This window comes from Hibiscus syriacus, unplaced genomic scaffold (genome assembly GCF_006381635.1).
Source record: "Hibiscus syriacus cultivar Baekdansim isolate YM2019G1 unplaced genomic scaffold, ASM638163v2 tig00110384_pilon, whole genome shotgun sequence".
Taxonomy (NCBI): domain Eukaryota; kingdom Viridiplantae; phylum Streptophyta; class Magnoliopsida; order Malvales; family Malvaceae; genus Hibiscus; species Hibiscus syriacus.
In genome coordinates this window covers 3,583,380-3,608,050 of record NW_024062715.1, presented here as the reverse complement: position 1 = coordinate 3,608,050, position 24,671 = coordinate 3,583,380, and the positions used below count along the sequence as shown (strand labels likewise).

General features: G+C 33.0%; 2 protein-coding genes and 1 pseudogene across 2 annotated transcripts; 1 reads left to right on the top strand and 2 right to left on the bottom strand.

The window, feature by feature from the left end:
• Positions 1–8,413: 8,413 nt before the first annotated feature.
• Positions 8,414–9,680, bottom strand: LOC120122109 (annotated as a pseudogene).
• A 739-nt stretch (positions 9,681–10,419) lies between these two features.
• On the top strand, positions 10,420–11,950 carry LOC120122083 (uncharacterized protein At4g15970-like). The gene is made up of 4 exons (XM_039141324.1): positions 10,420–10,720; positions 10,825–11,187; positions 11,267–11,748; positions 11,892–11,950. The coding sequence occupies exons 1-4, from the start codon at positions 10,565–10,567 to the stop codon at positions 11,899–11,901; spliced, it is 1,011 nt and encodes a 336-aa protein (XP_038997255.1). The 5' UTR covers positions 10,420–10,564; the 3' UTR covers positions 11,902–11,950.
• A 5,564-nt stretch (positions 11,951–17,514) lies between these two features.
• On the bottom strand, positions 17,515–22,847 carry LOC120122115 (microtubule-associated protein 70-2-like). Its single transcript, XM_039141352.1, has 11 exons — positions 22,395–22,847; positions 22,163–22,248; positions 20,977–21,042; positions 20,725–20,895; positions 20,442–20,612; positions 20,163–20,318; positions 19,914–20,060; positions 19,757–19,828; positions 19,151–19,666; positions 18,886–19,067; positions 17,515–17,695 (listed from the first exon to the last, which is right to left on the bottom strand). The coding sequence occupies exons 1-11, from the start codon at positions 22,651–22,653 to the stop codon at positions 17,656–17,658; spliced, it is 1,866 nt and encodes a 621-aa protein (XP_038997283.1). The 5' UTR covers positions 22,654–22,847; the 3' UTR covers positions 17,515–17,655.
• Positions 22,848–24,671: the final 1,824 nt, after the last annotated feature.

Below are 24,671 nucleotides of genomic sequence, written 5' to 3'. Positions count from 1 at the left end.
AACATTTTTTTAAAATATATAATATATAGTTTTAAAATACTTTTGAAAATATATATATTATAAAGTTTTTGGAAATATTTTTATGTATATATATTATTATTATTATATTTATTTATTTGTTTATTATATATTTTATTAATTTATTTTATTTTTATTTTTGTCCACGGTCCAATGCGTCAAAAGTGGGCAAGAGCCCAAGTTAAGGTTCGGGTCTAGAATAGGGCCTGACCCAGCACAAAAGGAAACTAGAGTTTTCAGTGTTATTCAACAGAGCCGCAAGGAAACGCGCGTGGAGCAACGCGCCAAATGGCTAGCAGGTTTTCTGACCACACCAACAGGATTGGGTCATCACGAAGCGATCGGTATCACGAACGAGAAGATTGAAACAAGAGTCAAGTAACAACCTGGACCTCCTCCCATTCGGGGCTCAAAATAGCCAAAGCCGAGGCTATAAAAACCACGGTGGAGGCACAACAAAGAACCACAGACAATATCTAACCAAGAACGGGGAACACGAATCAACAATCGAAACCAAGAACCATCGACAAAAAACCGAGAGCACATACATAACAAAAACATCGAACAACCGATTGAGGAAAAATGAGAACCGCAATAGCAAAACCACAACAGTAAACCACAACACCAAACAAAGAAATACGCAAAAAATCGAAAGCCGAGCAAGACAAGAAGCAACCAAACCAACGACCATCGAAAAACGAAGGGTCTCTGACGAAAAATGGTAAAAGCTGAAACTTTTACCTTATATCTATGGTGTTTGGGGTTCTTTTGAAGGAATCAAGCTTTGGATTTGCGTTTAGGGTGTAGAGGAGAACATTTGGTGAGAGTTACGACCGGAACAGCATGGAGGCCATCGGAATGTGGCTGACCATCTAGAAAGGGGAGAGACATTGAGAGAATTTCGGAAAGGTTGGGAAGATGAGTTTTGAGAGGTATGTTGAAAATGAATTAGAAATGTGGTTTTTGGGTATTTATATACCAGGGACCTCTTTGCAATTATAGGATTCTTAAATCCTTTCCACCATCCCTGTAGGTTTGAGCGCATTATAATTCGGTCACCGTTTATAATTTAGCTTCCGAATTTTCAATTTATTCAATTTAATCCCAATTTATACTTTTTATATTTTGCGAATTAACCCTCTAAGTTTTTCCTTGCAGTTCATTTTTAGCATTAATTTTAGTCCATAAAGTTCAATTTAATTCAATTTGGTCCTTTTATTTATTTATTTATTTATTTTCTTTTGGTTTTTTGTTAATATTTATCCTGTTATCATTTTTTAATTTCAATATTTAACCCTGTTTTATTATTTTTATTTATCTTATTTCATTTTTTTATTTCTACTCAATTTTATTTATCTTTTTATTTATTATTAATATTATTATTTTATTATTTTTTATATTATTATTTTTTCATTTTCATTTTTATTTTTACAATGTAACTTTTTTGACTTTTTAGAGATACTTTTATTCGATCAAAAGTAATTAATTCGAATTGAATTTTTAAATTTTAATTTTAATTTTCGCAAGTAAAGGCAACCGACAAATTAATTGGTATCGAAAGGGCAGAACAAGGGTGTTAATCCTTCCTTGACTGTAACCGACTTCCGAACCTGACACATTTCTGGTAAAATGCAGATCAGGTAAGATGGTGTCCTATCCAACTAAATGTTTTTTAAAATGATCAGTAACGACTCTAACCACATTTTTCAAGTCGAAGTCCAATTTCAGGCCCACCCGAAAGACGGCCGCGACACTATTACATACCCAAACTATACCATCACATACCAAATCAAATACGTATAAGGTACTTGGTATGATACTAAATTGTCATACCCGTGCTAAATAGATATACTAGAGGTGTCGAGTTCCCTTATAGGCATGAGATGCATGATGATGAAGAAGAAGAAGAAGAAGAAGAAGAAGAAGAAGAAGAAGAAGAAGAAGAAGAAGAAGAAGAAGAAGAAGAAGAAGAAGAAGAAGAAGAAGAAACACATGGTATTTTATTTATTTTTTAATTTTCAACTATTACTTCCGTTAATGAGTTAACGATAGTTAACGATCGAAGGACTAAAATTGAACGAACCAAAAACATAAGAGATTATCCATATAGTTTCCCCTTAATTTAATTAAATATTTAATATTATTTTAAAATATTTAGTAAGTTATTAGAATAAAAATATAATAAAAACATACCTATAGAAAATTAAAACCATTCATCATAAATATCTTCATTAAATAAAATAAAGAAATATCTAAATATTTTATTATAAAAAATACAGTTGGGATTTTAAAAAACTTAAATAAATAGAATTGATTAAAATTAAGAGAAATGTCTAATTTAAATATAATCCAAATTGTTGTACCATGGACTGAAATGAAATGATGTGAAACTAAAATGTTGGATTATTGTACGTCTTTTTTTAAAAAAAATAATATGTTTGTTAGTGAGCGATAGCGACAAGCATGATGATCACATAATAAAGTAGACACCAAGATTTTATATAAAAAATATTTTAAAAAATCTACGGGCAAAAGAGGGCGAATTTTTACTAATGTTAAAAGTATAAAATCCTCTTAAACAATTTATATATAACTCTAATAACTGATATTTGCTTATAGAATTGACTACTAGATTATAAATGGGACTTGTTAAATGGAAGAAATATACCCAAAGTAAATTTTCCACTTTCAATCAATATAAAATATAATAGATTTTTTTACTTTCGATCAAGCTAGATTTTTTATTTTTCCTACATAATTTAAATCAGATTAAATTCGAGTTTAAACTTTAACATTTATCTAGCGTTTCATTTTTAAAACCCATTTGAAGAAATTACTTATTTCAAGAGTTATTTTGTTAAAAATAATTGAAATAATCTAATAGACTAATATTTAGAAAATCTAATAGTCAAAACTTTCACGTGTCATTTTTAAAAAAAATTATTTAATGCTTTTTTTAAAAGTTGATGGAAAAGTATGAGGTTTGTTGTTGTTGTTTTCCTCGTCATTGTCGGTTGAGATTGAATGAACAATAATTAGTTCTAACTTTCGGTTGAACTGAAGTTGGCTATCTCGGGAAATTATCACGTGTGACAGACTTAATATACGGTTAAAAAATGTGTTACCTGTTTTATTATTATTTAAATAACAAAACAGTAAAAAATTTATCGGAAACATTATTATTTCTACCGATTTTGTTATTATTGGACGTTTTAGTTATTTTTTCTATCGATTTTGTTATTGTTGTGCACTTTCAAATGTTAAAAAATATTGATGTTTTAGGTAGAAATAATAATGTTTTAGGTAATTTTTTTACCGTTTTTATTATTTAAATAATAACAAAACCGATAACACTTTTTTTTAATTATATATTAAGGGTGTCGTATTATAGAACTTCCATTCTTTCCCTACCTCTAACAGTTTCAAACTTCAGCTCATTCTCTCCTCTTTATGTTCCTTTGCCATCTTTTATTTTATTTCGGTTATATGTCTCCCAAAACTTTGATGCAATTCCTCCGTGCAACTCTTATTTTCACTGTTGTCACTGCAAAGTGGATTATGAGTTGGATTTGCATCCACAATGGGAACGGTGCAAACGATTGTCTTATCATGGATTTTGAACACGGTAAATAGGGAACATTCTACTAGGATAGTCTTTAATTTAAGTGCAACATCAGTTTGGAGAGATAGCCACAATTAATCAAGGGGATTCAACTATTTCAGTATATTTCACTCTTCTCAAGCTCCTTTAGGATGAGAACAACTCTCTTGTTTCATTTTCTGCATGTGAGTGTGAAGTATCTCTGTCGAACTTGCTGCATCTTGGTTAGCAAAAGCTATTTCAGTTCTCGGTGGTGTTGAATGAAACCTACTCATCTATTCATAGCCAAATTCTTCTTATGAAACCCCTCTCTTCTGTGAATCAAGCTTATTCTATGATAGTGCAAGAAGAATCACAAGAAGTCATCTCTCTAGAGCGCCAATTTCTGAGGTGACTATTATGTTTTTAAATAGCTATAGTGTTTCTGATCGAGGAAGGAAAAATGTTGTTTATGAACATCGTAAGACTAAAGGACATCATAAGGAGTTGAGTTATCGACTTATTAGCTTTCCCTTGGAATTCAAATTCACAAGGAAGAAGGGGGACTCAGGTTGCCGACTAAATAACAAATTCGAAGTAGTTGAGGCATAGGAACACAGTTTCCTTAAGACAGATTTTCGACCACTCCTTGATGTTCAAGATCTTTGCCCGTCTATCTCCCAAGTACAACAACAAGATGATCACGATACAGTAGCACAACTGCAACTATCACGAACTATAACTTGTCTGAGACAATCATCGAAAAAATAGAGAAAAAGAAAAGTTTTTGAGTTGTGTAGTAGGTTTACACAGTATTTATAATGTTTACACATAAGAGAATAATTGGAAACAATATATTATGAAAAGTAAGGCTATTAATTAGTATTAGAATAAAATAAAAAATAATCAATTAATACCACTTTAATTAGAATATATTTGTGAACCGCAAGTTATATCATATTAATATTTGAATTAAAAAGAAATAACATAATATCCTTTTTAATTCAGAATATTCAAAAAAAATGTTACACGTCGTTCAAGTGCGCCCCTAACCCCGATGGGTTCGAAAGACTTAGATTTACACCTCTACACTTGCGCACGAGGCATAGTTTTAAAATAAACCAATTAATAATTAATAAGTTGGTTGATGTATATAAACCATTCAGATGCTTGTTATTCACTAATGTGATATATAAGACCGTTTTGAGCATATGAGATACCGTTGTAAAAATATCATGGAGTAGAATGTAAATCAGTATATTCATTATTCGAATCTCATCTTTACTAATAGAAAATATACCTCAGAGTTTCCAATTTATCACAATTTCTCCAACAACCATATCCATTTCTCACTGCTTTTTCTTTCTAGTTTGCTGCTCAGAAATGGGAAGCCATTCAACACCCCAAATTCAATTTACATCTCCCAAAATGTGCAGTATTGTCAAGCTTCCATTTTCATTAGATCTCATGTTTTTTTAAAACAAATATCACCTGATCCATCAAAACAGAGCATGTTTGTTGCGTTGAGATGGAGACTGTGGAACACCCATTAATCAACAGACAAGAAATCTTTAATGAGGGCAATGGAGACCAACTAATCTTCAATATTACATTGTTTGTAATGATGATTCATATTCATAGTAAAAAAAAAACCAAAGTATATAAAGACTACATCTTGATTACATTAAATCATATAACAATATGAACAAAAAAATAATGAAGAAACAAATACCAATTATTTCTAATCATAGCATGAAATTAGAAGAAGAAGGCAGTGGGAATCTAGAAATGAGGAGGAGCTACATAGCCCAGGAAAGGCATTCCACAAGAAGATAATTTAAAGTCATAATAATCCTCATGGAATGTATCTTTGAGCATGTGAAACCCATGCTTGAGAATCGAGGAACATAATAATTATATCGCCACCACCAAGAGAATCAAATAAGCGCGAAGCATGTATATTCTCCCGCAACTCTTCTTTAATCTAGACAAATAGAAAATAACATAAATTCTGGGGATTCTTTAGTGACCTTGGGTTTTATAAAGATGAAGAAAAAAATTATAGAGTGGGTTTTAGATCTGGAAGAGGGCAAAAAAACATTAGATGGAAAGGGATGAAGAAAAATGAAATCTTGAAAAATAAAGACGTAGGGATTGAAGAAAAATAATGGGGCTTGACGAGTTAAAGGAAAGGTGGAGAATGCACAATAGAAATTGAAGAGAAAGATATATAAAGTAGTTGTCTTGTGGGCAAACGGTGTAGGGATTGAAGAGAAATAATGGGGTTTGAGAAGTTAAGGCAAAGATGGAGTATGCACAATAGAAATTGAAGAGAAAGATCCATAAAGTAGTTGTCTTGTGGTCAAAACTGACATGTCACTACACCATATAGGTTTTTAGCTGCGTTTTTTAGTTCTATAGCGGTGTTTTTCAGCGCTGCTGAAAACTTTCCCAGCGTATGTAAAAACGCCGTAAGAAGTGCCCTACAACTAACGCCACAAAAGGTAGCGGCGTTTGTGAACAAAAAACGCTGCAAGAGGCGATTTTCTTAAAAACGCCGCAAACGGTCAAGCTCAATAGCGCCGTTTTTAAGAAAACGCCGCTAAATACCTAGACTTTAGTGGCGTTTGATTTCTAAAATGCCGCTACATGTTATGATATTTAGCGGCGTTTGTTGTAAAAAACGCCGCTATTAACTATTCATATAGTGCTTTTTTACAAACGCCGCAAATGTATGGTTATTAGTGGCGTTTACTTCACAAAACGCCGCAAAATAACCTAACTTCTGGTGGCTTTTATTTACAAACGCCACTATAGTTAATTGATTTCGCATATATCATTTTCTACTTTATTACGCAAATTTAATATTCTATAGCATTATCTAATAAAAATAAACTTAAAAAGTTTAATTATAACACCAATTATGTAGAAAAATAAATCAAAAATTATAAAATTAAATTAAAATGTAACATAGTTCAACATTGTTCACTAGAATTTAGTCTAAGTTCTTTATCTTTCAATTAAAAAAACATTGTTCACTAGAATAAAAACAATCTTCTAGTTGCAATTTGAATTGATCTGCAACTTCAGTTGATTCTTTTCATCATGAATGTACCTTCAATTCAAACAACAATGAAAACAATGGATTCAGAGACAATATATATTCTACTTCTTGGAATTCACAGATTCCCCTAGCAGCTTATACACATCACCTGGTTCTTCAAGCTTTTGATCCTGAAAAATAATAAATGGCATGGATATAATTAGACAGATAACAGCTAAAACAAACTCCCCATTTTTCTTTCAAGCAGGAAAGCAAGATTAAAAATTCACCATGATTAAAAATTTGCGGTGTTAGGGTGTGGTCCAGTGTTTGAAGTCGTGGTGACTTCAAAGTTGAACACATGATCTCCAGGTCAGATCAAGAACCATACTATAGCTTCATCTCTTAAGATTCTAAAACATGATCTCCATGTAGTTGTAGCCTTTACATTCCCACACTCTTTCATGAATAGTATTACTAATTTCCAGAAATGTTACGAAAAGGTACCTTTTCTGCAGGCCAGAATCTTGGTGAGTTATATGAGTTAAATCATTGGAAGGGGCATTATTTTAAAGCGTCCATTGAAAACATCCAGATTAAATTAAATATTAAAATACCTTGTTTTTAAATTCAAGAATCAAATTCAGCTTTAATTTTTGTGAAGAACGCAATTTACATAACAATTCAAGTTCCCCTTGCTTAAAGGTTTTCTCAAATTAAGTTCCATTTAATTAAAGATGCTTACATAAGACACCAATAAAAAATAGCATAGAATGAACTTAGTAGAATATTTAAAAGAAATAATTAATATTATATAAAGCAAAGAATGAAGTACCTTAGACCAGATATAGTCTTTCTTTGTCTTAATAAGCCTAATTCACTGGCTGCAACCGAGGTAGACCTGTCACCTTCAACCATTCTGTTATTTCTCAGGAATCTACTTCTTAGTAAAGACTGCCAAAATAGGAAGACAAGGGAGATAATTAATGCCAGTAAAACAAGTCCACATTTAGAAATGTAAACACCAATATGGAAGAACACCCACAAAGTTAAATTTGAAATTAAGAAGTTTATGCCAGATAAAAATGCCAAGCTAAACTACAGTTGCCTTCAAACAAATGGAACATCTAAAGGATACATAAGCATTTTTAATATTTCTAACAACCTTTTAGCAGACATTGGCAGCCGTGAGTAGTTCTTATAAAAAAATTGACAACAGTCAATAGTTAGCCTAATTGCCTAATTTCCAGAGCAAACTACAAGCTAAAAAAGTGACCTCGATATCAATAAGAAGATAAAAAGGTAAGTAGTTGGGATAGTGACGCTTCCATGTTGTACTTAAGACATAAAATCAGAAGTCTTCTCTTAGTTCAATGTAATAGCATTCTTGTTTTTCATTCAACATCTGTCCTGGTTAGTATTATGTATACACACTCTTTCTACACGTCATAATATCACAAATATTATTTCAAGAAATTTTACAGGAAAGATACTAATCCATAATGACACATCTAATACCGCTTTTAGAGGATGTATTAAACCTAAAAGTTGAGCTTTGTCATAGCAAGAAAAACACATGTAAATTACCAATGAGAATCTATAAAGACTAAAGCAAACAAATTATCATCTACGGTAAATATAGTTTTCTTCTCTTTTGTTTGATATCTAGGAAGAATATAAAATGAAATATGAACAATTAAAGACACCAACCACCAACAAAAAATGGCTCAACATTTTGTTACAACCCGATGCTCCAACAACCCCTGAAGCTCTGATTGCCTTTCTCTCTCTGCCTTTTTGAGCTTATCAAGCAGGGCCTGTCGACCATATAATTTTCGAATGCCCCTATGCAAATGCTCGGTTCGACCTTCAACATGGTTAACCAGCAATCCATTAAGAATTCGTTCAATTTGACCACCACCATCAGCAGCTTGCTCTTCCCTACTGTCCATTCAAGCACCTCTCCCCTGGCTATTCATTTGCACCCACTCCCTTATAATTCTGACTCTCTCCTGCTCAGTTTCACCAAGCCACTGGGCCCTTGAACTCCATTAAGCAAACTTCAATCCCTGTCACTTATAAATAAAAACAGAACTCGAGAAATTCATTATGAAACCAAAATTTGAACGCCATACCGAGATCATCGAATTCTCGCTCAAGAATAGCAAGATGCAATCTAAGACCTTGTAGACGCCCTCTAGCTGCAATTGCAATTGACGGCGGCATATGCAACCGTAGTTCAGTATGACCCAAAAGTGCACTCGCTGCTGCGGCATGGGCTTGTGCCTGAGCTTGAAGTTGTTGACAGGTAGCATACATTCTTAACATTGTTTCCATAAAAACACACCAACAAACAACCAAAGATGCATGAATAGAGTAATATAAAAACCCCTTAAATTAGTTCCAAAGAAGCAAATACCAAAAGAAATTTAACTACTTGGTGAAGCAAATTACCAGAAAATTAGGTGATATCTGTTGCGAATTCAAAATCATGAATAGCAGAAGGATTGTAGCAACAAGGAAAATATTCAAAAAGAAGAAGACAGGGAGAAATAATTAAGATAAACACAATGATAAACAAGTACCTGTAACGAGAAACGCAAGAGAGTGGAATTGACCGGACTTCCTGCATTGATACGCTAAGAACCGATTAACTTAAATCAAAACATACTTACTGGAAAAAATGAATTAAAAACAATAGAGAATGAACAAAACATAACTGAAAATCAAAAAGCCTGGCCTTTTAACCTCAAGCCAGAATAATCAGTCCGCCTCTCTGGAATAATCATTGGAAATCCACAGTCCGCCTCTCTAGAATAATCTCTGGAAATCCACTCTCTATATCTGATCTAGTTCCTCGGAAGACGAAACTCATCGTTTTAGAGATCCTGGAGCCGCGTTGAGAAAACCTAGGATCATCCTTAAAGGAAGGGAAAAAGGAATGGATTTGCCACCAAACAGCAAACAACAAACGGTGAAGGGACCGAAAAGGTTAGGGAAGCAGAAAAGGTGAGATCGGCGATAAGCAGAAAAGGTTAAGGAAAATGAAAGGTGAGATCGGGCTGGAGGGAGATAAAAATTTTAAAATTTGCGGCGTTTTTAAACTCAAAGGCCACAACTAAATAACCCTATTGTTGAAACCGAAAAAACGTCATTATAGATAAATTTTATTGTAGTATTTTTTTACAAACGCCGCTAAAGTACTAATCTGTCACGGCATTTGTTAAGAAACGCCACTATAATGAACCTATTGCGGTGTTTGTATAAAAACGCCACTAAAGTACTAAACTGTTGCGGCGTTTGTTGAAAAAACGCCATTATAGATGAACCAAATTGCGGCATTTTTATACAAACGCCGCTAAAGTACTACAGTTACTATTTTGTGGCTTTTGGAATGTAAATGCCGCTATATGTTTATAGTTAGTGGCGTTTACTCTCAAAACGCCGCTAAAAACGTCGTCGTAGAACAGTTTTGGTGTAGTGTGTCAGTAGTTAATGGGTTATATAAGTTTTCCGTCACACAAGTTAACGATGTTAACGTCGAGTGACCAATTTGTTATAAATTGATAATGTTAATAACCGATTTGTTATAAATTAATTGTGTTAGTGACCAACTTTTTAGTTTTGAAACTTCAGACGAGAAATCAAAAATTTACTCAAATATTAGTGACTATTTGCGTAGCTTACACTTTTTCTTTTAATTGACCAAGAACTCGGAAATCTGAACAGCCTGTAACTCTTTAGTCTTCGTCTTCTGATTTTTATTCTTAGATAAAAATCAATGGACAAGTTTGAAATTGTTGTTGTTGTGGTTGAGATTCTTCTAGACATCAGTTTGTCCAAACTTTATAAGGTTTTAACGGGCGTCGGTTTCATCCACCTCTCTCCGTTGTACTCCTCTTCCGCCGTCTTTTCCTCTCATCATGTCTCCCAAAACCTCGATCCAATTGCGCCGTGGAGCTCTCTTTCTTACCTTCGTCACCCTTATCGCTTTGGTTCTTTACAGCGCCTCTGATTTGTCGTCCGGTTCCTTTTCTTCCTCCTCTATCCCTTCTTACCTCAACGACTCATCTCTTCCGGTTAGTTAAATTCAAACCGAATTCATAGCAACGACATCTTATTTACTTTTTGCAAATTCAAGTTACGGTCAACGGCGTCCTCATAGGATGTTTTATTACTGCAGGAATCGACCCAAGAGCTTGAAGAAATTTTGAACAATGCTTCCATGGTGAATAAGACTGTTATTTTAACGACTTTAAATGAAGCCTGGGCGAGCCCAGGATCAATTTTCGAGCTTTTCCTCAAGGGCTTTGAGCTCGGAGATGGCACGCATAGGCTTTTAGACCATCTGGTGGTTGTTGCCTTGGATCAAAATGCATACAATCGTTGTCTAATTGTACATAAGCATTGCTATGCTCTTGTCACCGAGGGTGTTGACTTCCACCAGGAAGCATACTTTAGGACCACGCAATACTTGAAGATGATGTGGAGAAGGATCGATTTCCTCCAAACTGTCCTCCAGCTGGGTTATAGTTTCGTCTTCACGGTACGGTACTAATTAATACCATATACATATATATTTCTGGATCTGCATAATTAATGCATCTATGGGTTTACTTCTCCAGGATGCCGATATCATGTGGTTTCGTGATCCATTTCCACGCTTCTTTCCGGATGCTGATTTCCAGATATCATGCGACAAATTCTTTGGCAGATCCGATGATATGGAAAACAGACCTAACGGGGGATTTAACTACGTAAAATCTAATAATCGGACGATTGCATTCTACAAATTCTGGTATTCTTCAAGAAAAATTTATCCAAAATATCACGATCAGGACGTTCTGAATAAGATAAAGTCGGAGCCTTTGATCAGGAAAATGGGATTGAAGATACGATTCTTGGATACGGCTTACTTCGGCGGTCTCTGCCAACATAGTAGAGACTTGAATGTGGTATGTACAATGCATGTAAATTGTTGTGTTGGAATGGATAGAAAGCTACGTGACATGAAAATGATGCTTCAAGACTGGAGGGCATTCATGTCGTTGCCTTTGGATTTAAAGAACCAATCAATCATCTCTTGGAGGGTTCCTCACAGTTGCAGGTAACACAACTCCTGTATAACCTCTGTTAGGAAGAAATATGGTTTTCGTAATGATATTCTACTAGATGTAGTGATGGACTCTTTTGATTGAAACAATAATTGATCATATTTATTGACATTATTTTAACTGATGATTCCGATAGGAAACATTGAAGGTGCACTGGGTTTCTTGGACAGAGCCAACGCCCAACCTGTCGAGGTAATTTAATGATTTGTTGGATATTACTAATCTAATCATTAGGGATTTTAATCAGATTATTTGGGTACCTGTCAAGATGATCCATTATACTTATATTTTTTTTATAAATAAACTATAAATTTACTCATTAAACTTTACCATCTTTCCTATTTCACTCACTATACTTTAAAATTTTTAATTTAATAACAAAATTTTATACATTAATTTTTTTATCACTCAACCGTTAATTTTATAATACTGTTATGGCGTAGTTTATTTTATTATTAAAAATCAATTAGATAAGATTTATATTTAATAAATTATGTATCAATATTTAAAAAGTTAGATTTTAGGGTGAAAATCTTTAACCCTCAAAGCTTTATCCAGTAAGAAAAAAATGACCGAAGAAAAACCATTCATGGAGCTTGTATCTGCTTAGTCCCCTTTATCATCTCTCTCAGATAAAGAAACTATCATATAAATTTTTTAATGGGCATCTGTCACTTCTATTTTCTTTTACATTCCATTTTTTAATTTTTAAAATGAAATGCTATTGAACATCTTTAGATAATTTGATATACTAAAACGGAATTATTTTTTTAATAAATTTTAAGATTATATTCGATTCGGTTATTTGAGTATATAATTTTTTTAATTCAAAAACTCCATTTCACTCCTTACTTTATTAGAAAATTGAGTTATATATTGTAAATAATTTGAAAACAATTTTATATAGGGTTTCAAACTTTAATTGAGTCAAAAATTATTTTTAAACCTAACAGTACCGATGTTATTCATATGGTATCGATGCTAATAGCTTAAAAGTACACTGTAATACCAATATTGCTCATAGCAGTACCGATACTCCTTTGTTTTTGCAAATTCCAGTAAACTGTTTTGATATCGATACTATATCAGTATCGATACTCCAAGTGGGAGTACTGATGCTTCTCTTATGTTTTTGAGAGATTCAAATTCTATTATACCATTTTGGTGTCGATACTCATCTAGTACTGATACTACTTATAACAATAGTACTGATACTCCTTTTATGTAGCACTGATACCCTTATTTCTCCAATAGCTATATCTTTGTGATTAATGTAGATAGTATCGATGCTCCAAGCATGAGTATCAATACCCAAGGCGTCTGGGCAACATTTATTGTGGGAACCTTCATCCCAACAACTCTATTAACTATCACAACTACCCAAACGACTAGAATTGATTGAACGGGTATAAAACAAGATTACAAGTTATATGTGAAGACAATAGATCAAAGAGAGCCAAAAGCAATCACATAGAGTAAAAAATTCAAGTCAACATTCTCAAATATTTTTTCTGCTTTCAAAAACACTTGTGTATTTCTTTGTTTTTATTTTCTCAAGTGTTCTATTTGTTTTGAATTGTGCATACACACTCCTTGTAACAGATTTTTCAAAGTTTACTATTTGTGATATTTTCTTGGGAAGGGTTGTAAACTTTAGAATTTGGGTATAAGTCTAAGTGTGTTGTAAGAATTACACCATGTCCCAAAAGGTTTGAACAAATTAGTGAATTTGTTGAAATTCTTAATCTGAAAGCTAAGGTAGTGGGTATAGACTTCATTGAAGAAGTTGAGCCACTCTAAAATTGCTTGTGTCGATTTTTCTTTCTTTCTTTTTTTTTTTTTGCAAAAAAAAGCTTACATCAATCTTTTAATTGTCAACTCACCCCCTCTTTGGCATTTCATTGGTTCGATTGACTCAATAATTGGTATCATAGCTAAACACATTAGAAGGTTTAATGGCCACCTCTTGAGAATATCCCAAAAGTATTCAATCGTCGTTTAAGTCGTAAATGACATCTACTTCAAACTTCAACATTGGTAGTGATTTTCATCCCATCAGTAAGTCTTCATACTTCAATGGAGCCAACTATGCTTATTGGAGGAATGGGATTAAACTCTTTGTTCAAACAAGCGATTACGGGAGCATAGAGTATCATGATGAGAGGCCATACTACTCCAACTAGAGATATGAAGGAGTGGAATGAAGAAGAAAAAATAGTCCAGCTCATTGCTAAGACCACACACATTCTATTTTGTGCACTTGGCCCGATGAATTCGAGAGAGTGTCATCTTTTTCCAATGACAAGGAAACTTGGGATGAGCTTAAAGTTACACATGAAGGAACAAATAAGGTATGAAAAACTAAGACTAATCTTCTCAATCATAATTATGAGAACTTTAAGATGAGACCAGATGAAGATATCAAAAATGGGATGAACTTTAAAATGACTGATAGACATTTGGTTATCATAAATGGGCATAAAGGATTTAGAGAGATTATCCCAAGTGATAAGTTGGTTAAGAAGATGATCTATAATCTTTCTAAATCGTGGCAATCTAAAAAGACCGTCATAGTTAAAGCAAAAAATCTAAAAACTCTCATATAGATGAGCTCGTTGGGTCTTTGCTTAGTCATGAGATAATGTGAAGGAAAAAGAATAGTATGAAAGGAAAATGAAGAAAATAAAGAAATGGCAAAAAAAAGAAGAAGATTGGAATTTCATTTAAATCTACCAAAGGTAAGAATGATTCGAATGAAGATGGTGAAGATAAAGAGATGACAATGTTTACCAAACAGTTCAAGAGATTCATGAGGTCCAATAGAGGAAAAAGGTTTCAAAGAAATAAGGGCTTCAAGAATGAATCCAAAGTGAATGACTTGTTGTTTGTTATAAATGAAAAAGTTGAGGCATATCAAATTCGATTACCTTTAATTAAAAAAGAAAGGGTCTAATAAGAAGAAACATAAGGTGCACATTACTATATGGATTGATAAAGAGTGCTCCGATGAAGAGGAGTAAAAATTTGTGTCTCATGGCCATTGAGGACGAGTCTAAGGTAAGCTCTATTTCATCTACATTGAATGAACATTCTTTTGATGAATTACAAGAGGCTTATGATGATTTAGCCTCGATATTTGAGATTATGCTTTCAAAACATAAGAAAAACATTTCAATATTGAAAAATGAAAATGATCTCTTATCCAAGACCAACAATGAATTTGAAAGAAAGGTCAAGAATATGCAAGTCAAACTTGATGAGTTTGAAAAGAAAAATCTAGACTTGCACAACATGATTTCAAAGGTTCATATTTATCATCAAAAGAAACTTGATGATTTTAAGGCTTCTTTTAACAAAGTTGGATCAAATCGTTTTGAAAAAGGTCAAACTTCTAAATCCAACTATGTTAGAAATAACTTTTGACCGTACAAACATAGATGTCCCTAAAGAACCTCAAATAAGAAAGTTGTTAGAAGCATATGGGTCCCCAGAGGACTAATTGCTACTAAGGACAAGGATATCCTAGAAAAATGGATATATTAGGGGACTAGATTATTGGAAACTAATGTCTTTAAACTCAAAAAAACTTGGGTACCAAAAATAAAAAAAAATTAATCTATGTTTATAGGCGGGGGAGCATTACTACAAGGAACAAATGTAAGTGCAAATTCATGGTACCTTGATAGTGAATGCTCAAGATATGTGACTAGTGATAAGAATCGCGTCAAAGAGCTCAAGCCTAAAAGTGGAGGAGTAGTAACTTTTGGTGAAAACTTCAAAGGCCACATAAAAGGAATCAATTCAATTGGTAACAATTCTTCCATACTAATTGAAATGTGTTATATGTCAATGAATTAAAGCATAATCTTCTTATTATTAGTCAATTTTGTGATAAAGGTTATAATGTTATTTTTGAGTCTAATGGTTGCAAAATTATTGATATGACTTCTGACATGATTATGCTTGTTGGATACAAAATATGAAACATTTACAAGATGCATTTAGATGATATTATTTCATCAAATAAATGCCTAGTAGCTAAAGATGAAAATGATCATGGTTATGGTATAAAAAATTAGACATTCTAGAATGAGCATATTAGATAAACTTGAAAGAAATGATCTAGTCAGAGGTTTACCAACACTAAAATTTGACTTAGATAAGCTAAGGGTAAGAGTAAAAGAGTTTCCTTTAAATCCATTCATGATGTTTCCTCTTGTAGAGTGTTGCAAGTAATTCATATTGATATATTTGGGTCTATTAGGACTATTAGCTTGGGTGAAAAACAATATGCTTTTTTGCTTGTTGATGACTACTCTAGATTCACATGGATTCTCTTTTTAAGTACTAAGGATGAAGCTTTAGATAAATTAATCACGTTTTCAAAAATAAACCAAAATGGAAAAGGCTACTCAATTTCTAGTGTTAGAAGTGGTCATGAAATCGAATTTCAAAATATTGGTTTTGATGATTTTTGCAACTCTAGTGGTATAAGACATAATTTTTTAACTCCTAGAAACCCTCAACAAGATGGAGTTGTTGAGAGGGAAATTAAAATTTTAAAGAAAATGGCTAGAACCATGCATTGTTAAAACAATTTGCCAAAATATTTTTGGGCGGAAGCCACAAACACTGCTTATTACATTTTAAATAGAGTAATGATTAATCTTATTTCAAAGAAAACTACATATGAACTTTTTAAAAATAAAAAGTCTAACATTAACTATTTTTACCCTTTTAGGTGTAAATGTTTTGTTGTAAATAATGAAAAAGATAATCTTGACAAATTTGATGCAAAAAGTGATGAAAGAATATTTCTTGGATATTCTATGAACTATAAAGCTTATCGAGTTTTTAATAAAAGAACTTTAGTGGTAAAAGAGTCTATTCATATTTTTTTTCGAAAAAACCCCCCTCCTAGGAAGTATTCTTGTGTTGATTGCGATAGATGTATCATAAACTCAAATGAGGTTGATGAATCATTACTGAGAGAAGTAAAGCATGAGCAAAATCAAGATGTTCTTAAGAATCTAACTCTAGAGGAAAGGGAGATCTAATACCCAAGGGAATACAACTAAGTCAAAAGTGATGGGATTTTGGGTGATCCATCCAAAGGGTAACCACTATATCATTTCTTAGAAATACTTGTAAATTTGTAGCATTTATCTCATGTATAGAGCCTAAAAGTTTTAAAGAAGAATTGTGATAAATGTGTAATAGATTTATAATTTTTAAAGTTTAACAATTTATCTCCTTTAGTTTTGATTTTATTCTTAATTCAAAATTAATAAAAATGATAGTAAATTTCAATAATTAAACATTCACAATAAAGTGAAGTGAGTGATGGGATAAAAAATGTTTAAAGTGGAGCAATGATATTTTAGCAACAATTATTCTGGTATCTGTCATTTATAATAGAGATTATCTTATTTAGTCTGATAATATCATTTATTTTAATTAATGTAATACTTAAATGTGTCACTAAATTCATGAAACTCAACATTTAGATATTTTAATTTGTAAGTTTATAGATTGTATTTATTTCAGAAAGTGCCATCACCAAAAGATTTTCAGCACTTTCTTTGAGAATATAATTTTTTGTATTTATACTAGTGGATATATGTGTTCGTAAGACATATTTTAATATAGTAAAATAAATGTAAAATAAAAAGGTAAAATAATCCATCTGTTTTGCTTTTCATTCATCTCTACGAATGTGAACTCGAAAGCATTCGATGATTTCATAGGTTCATCGGCATGCCAGTTATTACTTTATAATCCATCACCAAAGGAGAGGTAAAAGAAATATTTCGAAATACATATATGTCATAATACAAGGAACCTCGAGAAAGTGTGCGAATTTACTCTGCTCCTCCGGCTTTCGGAATTAAAATTTGTTGTTATTGAGTGCTGCGCGTTAATCCACTCCGAGACACATTTCTGCATAAATTTCAGTCCTTGTTAGCTGAAATCAACAAAACGTAAACTAGCAAGGTGACATTTCTATGTTAGGCAGAAAAGGAAAATAAGATTTCACTACAAATTGAAAATTACAATGAATTTTGAATCCCCAGTTAAATCCATAGAATGTCTTGCAATGTACACTCTAAACTGCGAAGAACACATGGGAGACCGGGAACCAAGTAAATAAAATTATACTCTCACACCTCAATTAGGAACTTTTCTTTAGAATGATTATGTAACAATCACAGGTAAAATCAATAGAATATCTAGCTATGCACATTCCCGTACACTAAACTGCAGTGAACAAAGAGATGATAAGTAAAACAAGAACTAAATTGACTCAGAGTTTTAACTAGGAAGTTCAGCTTTAGAATGATTATGTAACAACCCCCCGGTAAAATCTATATTAATCTTGCAATGCACGTGCACATACACTATAAACTGCAGTGAAGACCGATGAGGAGGCAAATTATCAACATTGAGTCATACTTGCCATTTGTTCTGCTAGAAGAGTACAAGACTACAAGTTTATGGCTTGGAGATGATTTTGCATTTTGCAAGCATAGATATGTTTGCATTTATGATGTACTCAAGTAGAAAATGATTCATTTTTATTATTAGCTTCTACAACTTCAGTTGGTTCACCGCGAGATCCCCCCCCACCCCCAACAGAAATGCCCTTTTGCCAAGGACAGAATAGGAAATCAGGAAAAGCTTGACAAAACATGTAGATCAGCTCCATACTTCTTTTTCTAAAAAAATAAAAAGGCATTATTTTGATATGCTAGATGACAGTCTACACTACAACTTCGATTTGATCCTGTGCAAGCTTGGGCCAACACAGTCATAGGTCCCATATCTTCTACTTAAGATGGAACTCATTAATGGGATAGTAATTTTATCCATCAGAAAACTATCTCATTTTATCACATGTAAATTTAGAGCCATCATAATACAAAAAAATATTAAACAAGTACGAACTTTGAAATTCGAGGTAAAAAGTAAATGCAAAAACATGAAGGGTTGAACAGAAAGGTGACCATGACCGCTAACCCCACAATAAGTGAAGGAAAAATGCAATCAACTAATAAATATACTAATATTAACCTAGAGTTTAGGAAAATGAGTAACATTAAAATCTGAACAGCCATAATAAAAAAAAGCACCTTCCAGAAAGCAGCTGAGAAGCAGATCCCTTGGAGTTACCAATCCGCTTGGCCCTATTTTCATGTCCTTTCTCTACACGCATAGCAGTAACTTCTTTCTCCATAGCAGCTACTTCTCTTCTCATCTTTTTAGCCTCAACTTCCATTGCTTTTGTCAATGTTTCCACCTTCTTAGCAAGCATCTGAAAAATGCTAGGATTACTAGAACACTTATCCAGAAGGATAAAATAAAATGGCATTGAGTCGAAGGAACACAAGGATTAACCTCAATTGCATCATCCTTATCCTTGAGGCTTTGATCTTTCTCATGACCAGCTTTCCTCAAAGCTATGACCTCTTTCTGAAGCAAATCATACAACACTCCTGGAACATTATCCTCTTTGCCAACTGGTTGGAAATCATCAGGATTTTCTTTATTTGGTGTGCCACACTCCTTGGTTCTTTCAGAAGGCTGGTTGAATGAAGTATTTGAGCCTGTTCCGTTTAAAAGCATTTTAGCCCTGTCTAATGATTTTGTTCCTCCGTCAAATGACTTAGATGTTCCTTTAGCATGCTTTAACACTGTACTAGAAGACAAAGAGGATCTCAGCTGAGAGCTTGTAGGTCTCTTAGATAAAAACCCATTGGATGCAAGTTTTGAGAAGCTGTCAGCTCCACCAAGTGACTGACGCCGAGAAGGCCCATTGCTCATGCTTCTTCCATCTGATGTACTGCGACTAACACTATTAGAAGATCCTCTCAAGCTATCTTCTAGAACTCTAAGACGCAATTGATACTTCTCCTGGCAAGTAAAGAAAAATAAGGCTCTTATTCAAAAAGCAGCAAAATAAACATAGAGATTGAATGCTAATAGTCACAATCAGAATATTACTTTCAACTGAGCTTCAGATTTTGCAGTACGCTCTGTTATAGCAAGCTTGTCCCGAAGTTGCTGCATTTCTCCCTGGAAGAAATGAAGTCCACAATGAATAGGAAGTAATATTTTAAGTGACTATAGTCTTAGTCAAGACGAAACTATGAACAAAAACCTGCAAAAATCTCCGTTCTTCCAACCATTGTTTTACGGGCATTACTTTGTCACTAGCATCTTTCCACTCATTTGCTACAACTGTAGCAACCCTATTGGCGGATACTCTTGCACGTGCCAGCTCTCGATCAAGAGTTTTTCTTTCCTCCTAGGGAACACAAAAAACATTCATTTTGAGAAGAGCTTTAAGGCTATATCAACAAAAAGAAAACTCGGGCAATCTTGGGGACTTAAACACTGGGCACATTACATTCATCTCCTGAACTTTTCGCTGGTAATCCCTAACAGCATTTGCAGCAGCACCGCCAGAAAGAACAGCCTCTTCCAGCTCCCTTACTGTTTGAGTAAGCTTCTCAACCTCAGCAACCTTTTGGCGATGCATTTTGTCCAATATTTTGTTCTCTTCCTACCTTACACAAGTTATGGATAAGTGACTTTATTCATAAATAGTTTACAGATTATGCAAAAAATATATGCCTCAACTCCTAATGCATCTAAAAATAGGAAACACCAAGAATGATTGGAAAACCTGGCAGATTTCAATCTGCTTCATCAACTCCTGGTTTTTGTTTTGGAGATCATCCACCATGGATGCTTTGGTCAATGAAACTTGTACAGTTCTTTCAGCTTCAAGTAAAGCTGCTTCTTTTGATTTAGTTAGACGATCAAGGGCCTTGTTATCATCTTCAAGTTTTACAATCTGCAAAGAGAACCAAAAGAACTAGTCAGTAAGAAACCATCACACAAAAGGTGCGGACAATCTCCAACTACTTAATGTGACAGACCAATGGTTCAAAAGATTTAAGAAATACCTCTTGCCGAGCAAGCTTCAGCTCAGCCTCCAAGGGTGCAAGAATTGCTTCAATGGGAGGCATATCATCATCCTTTTGAGCAGCATGAACCCTCCGCAAAGTCGCCTCAGCTGCAAATTGGGCAGCCATGGATGCCTTCTTCTCATCAGTTATTTTCTTGATTTCAAGATTCTGCAAAACTTGTTTATTAACTAAACATAGAAACACAACCACCAAAAACATTAATGATAGGAGAAATCCTCTAAGCAATACCTTGCTTTCAAGAAGAGATTGTGTCAATTTAAGCTTCTCTTCCATTCTTGAGAGCTCATCAGTGAGCTGTGATACAAAAGATAAACAAAAGACAAACTCAGAACCCATCTCAATCACAAAAAAATGTTACAAGAATTCCAAGTTAACGTAAAACCATATGTCATACATATCCAAAACTGCAACAATCCCAAGTTAATTTTATATATTGACTGACTACAAAAGATCGAAAAACTAAGTTTGATGCAATAGCATTGGCAAGTTTAGAAAAGCCACAAAATACATACAAGGACAAGTTTTCCTTGACATGAATAATGAGCAATTGTAATATACAGGTGTAGCAAGTCATAAGACAAAGTGGGCAATTAACCAATAACAATCATGAGATCAAATACTTCTACATAAATATAAATGGAGGAACAACATTTAATCTAATAGGAAAACTATGAAATGAGTTCTAGATTACAGGTAGACATGAAATCTTGCAACACATTTAACAAAGAAAAGCCAACAAATTTAACGGACAAGACCTAAGCAACCGAACATATGCAAAGCAGTGCAATTAATTTGTCTTAATCTTCGATTTAAAATAAGCACATACAGATACTACAAGGCAATCTGAAAATGAAGTTGGATAAAGTACCAAAAATGGATTCATTATTTTTGATGAGACAGCACATCACTGATCTTACAAAAATTACAAAGTAACAAATAACAATGATGAAAATTCCACCCAACATGACTTTGACATAACAGTACATCTATCTTGTATTAAAGAAAAGTATATCCCAAAGGCCGGGAAACCAACATTCCAACAATCAGAATGAACATAGTTTCACTGTCAGCAATGAATGTACAGGCAGAAACAGTGATTTACATTTAAAAATACAGTATCTACTCTTCAGATACAAACAGCTCCATCTTCCATCAATTTATTATTTTTTTAAAGTATCATCTCTAAACTTTGAAGAACTCCCCACGCCCAACCCCCAAAAAAGAGCAAACATTACTAAAGGGGAGGAAAATGTCATACATAAATCGACAAAATTGTAGCAAATTACAGAAGTTTTCAAAATAAATTACTACTTTAACAATCAGTGTTGCTAGTGTATTCACCATCAGTGAACATTCATTTCTTACATAATTAAAACCTTATATTTTTCAAAATAATATAAAAAATTCAATCAACCTCTTCAACAGCCTTTTCTCTTTGCCTTTCAGACATCCTCAGTGCCTTAATTTCTGCTTGTGTTTCTCCTAGTTCTCTATCTTTATCTGTAACCCAATACAAAAAAAATGGAATGAACAAAATAAAATACGGTTAACTGTAAACTAAATAGCAGCTAAATTGGACCAAATCAATTTTTGTTTGTTTTTTTTGGGGGGGGGGGGAAGCAACTAGATTGAGCCACATTTCTGACCTCTTACTTCGTTCTCCAACCGATTAAGCTCCACTTTCACCGGATCCGACCCGTGAAGCAGCGTAATGAACTCATTATCCGCATCGAAGCTAGGTCTAACAGGTCTCCTCCTCGACGAACTTTTCCCTCCACTCTCCTTGAACGTCGCCGACACTGTAAGCGGCGGAGCTACTCCCGTCGTGGTTGACGCCATCTTCACCGGTGACTCACTCCCCCCATTGGTCCCTATCTCCGCCGCTCCTCCGGCAACCTCTTCCATCTCCGATCCAAATCCTTGTTCTCACCACTTCTTCAAGCACAAAATGCAAACAAACCAAAAAAAAAGAAAGAAAGATATCCAGAGAGATTTGTTTCACATAAAAAACATGAAGTAGATCAAATGCCAAGGAATCAGGATCAGTTGTAATACAGCTGTTAAAAAGATTTGAAGCTACAGAGAAAACGAATTAAGCGAGAGTGAGGAATGGAAAGAGAAAGCAATGGCGACTTCTTTATTAGTATTATAATTCTCTCACTAGATTGTTTGATTTTAAATCTGGTTACACTAAAGTGTGATTAGGCAAGGCAATCCACTTTTAATTGTGTAGACTATGAGCGTAAATGAGATGGGTTGTCCTCGATTTAAATTTTAAAAATTTAATATTGAGTTTAATTCAATTTTAAAATTATTAAATTTAATTCAAATTTAAAATTCAATTCGAATTAAAAAAAATTTAAACTCAAAAAATTATAAAAAATTCTCACTTTCATTCTTTTAAATCTCAACCATTTAATCTTTTAGTTTAACTTCATAAAAATAAGGGACTGTTTGTTTACTTTAGAATGATTAAGCGCTGAATGATTCAAATGCTGAATGATTCAAGGCTCTGTATCAATTAGCTCTTAATGTGACATGCTGTTTTATAATGACTCTGGATCATTTAGAATGAACTCTGTACTGAATCATTCAGCACTATTTTGTTGAATTAGTCAGCACTGAATCATTCAGAGTGAGAAACAAACAGTCTGAATACTAAACGTTAAGGTCAGCGTTGAATGGTTACATTCAGAACCAAACAAACAGCCCCTAAGTCCATTAAAGTAAAAAAATATTAAGGTGGCGTTGTTTTTATATATAAATTTTGAGTATAGAGAATCTTAATTTTCATGTCTATTGTTTTTCAAAAAGGTAAAAAGTATTAAATAATTTAGAGTTAATTGCATCATGTCCTCAACTTATAACCATCATTTTAAATTGGTCCTTAAATTTTGCAATGTTTCATTATCATCCTTAAACTATGATTATCATTCTTAGTTAGTCCCCAAACTTTTGAACATTTCAATCACATCCTTAAACTATAATCTTCAATCTAAATTATCCCCAAACTTTTAAATATTCTAATTTCATCCCAAACTCATCCAAATATGCAATTAGTTTCAACCATAGTTCAATCTAAATTTTATTTCTTTTTCAAACATATAATAATATAGTGATTTTATTAACAAGGGATGCAATTAGTATATGCGTATAGTTTGTGATGAAATTGGAATGTTCAAAAAGTTTAGGGACTAATTTAGAATGAAGGTCCTAGTTTGAGGATGATATTGAAATGATCAAATGTTTAAGGACTAATTTAGAATCCTATTCATATTTTAGGGATAAAATTGAAACATTTAAAAGTTTAAGGACCAATTTAAAATAAAGCTCATACTTTGAGGACATGTGATACAATGAATTCAATAATTTAAAAAGTTAAATATTATTAATAATTTAATTTGAAAAAAAATAAAGCTCATACTTTTGAACATTTTAATCTCATCCTCAAACTATAATCTTCAATCTAAATTGATCCCCAAACTTTAAATATTCTAATTTCATCCCAAACTCATCCAAATATGCAATTAGTTTCAACCATAGTTCAATCTATATTTTGTTTCTTTTTCAAACATATAATAATATGATTTGGCCTAACGATTTTATTAACAAGGTATGCAATAAGTATATGCGTATAGTTTGTTTGGGATGAAATTGGAATGTTCAAAAAGTTTAGGGAATAATTTAGAATGAAGGTCATAGTTTGAGGATGATATTGAAATGATCAAAAGTTTAAGGACTAGTTTAGAATCCTATTCATATTTTAGGGATAAAATTGAAACATTTAAAAGTTCAAGTACCAATTTAAAATAAAGCTCATACTTTGAGGACATGTGATACAATGAACTCAATAATTTAAAAAGTTAAATACTATTAATAATTTAATTTGAAAAATAAAATTTTTAATATATTATTTTTTGAGT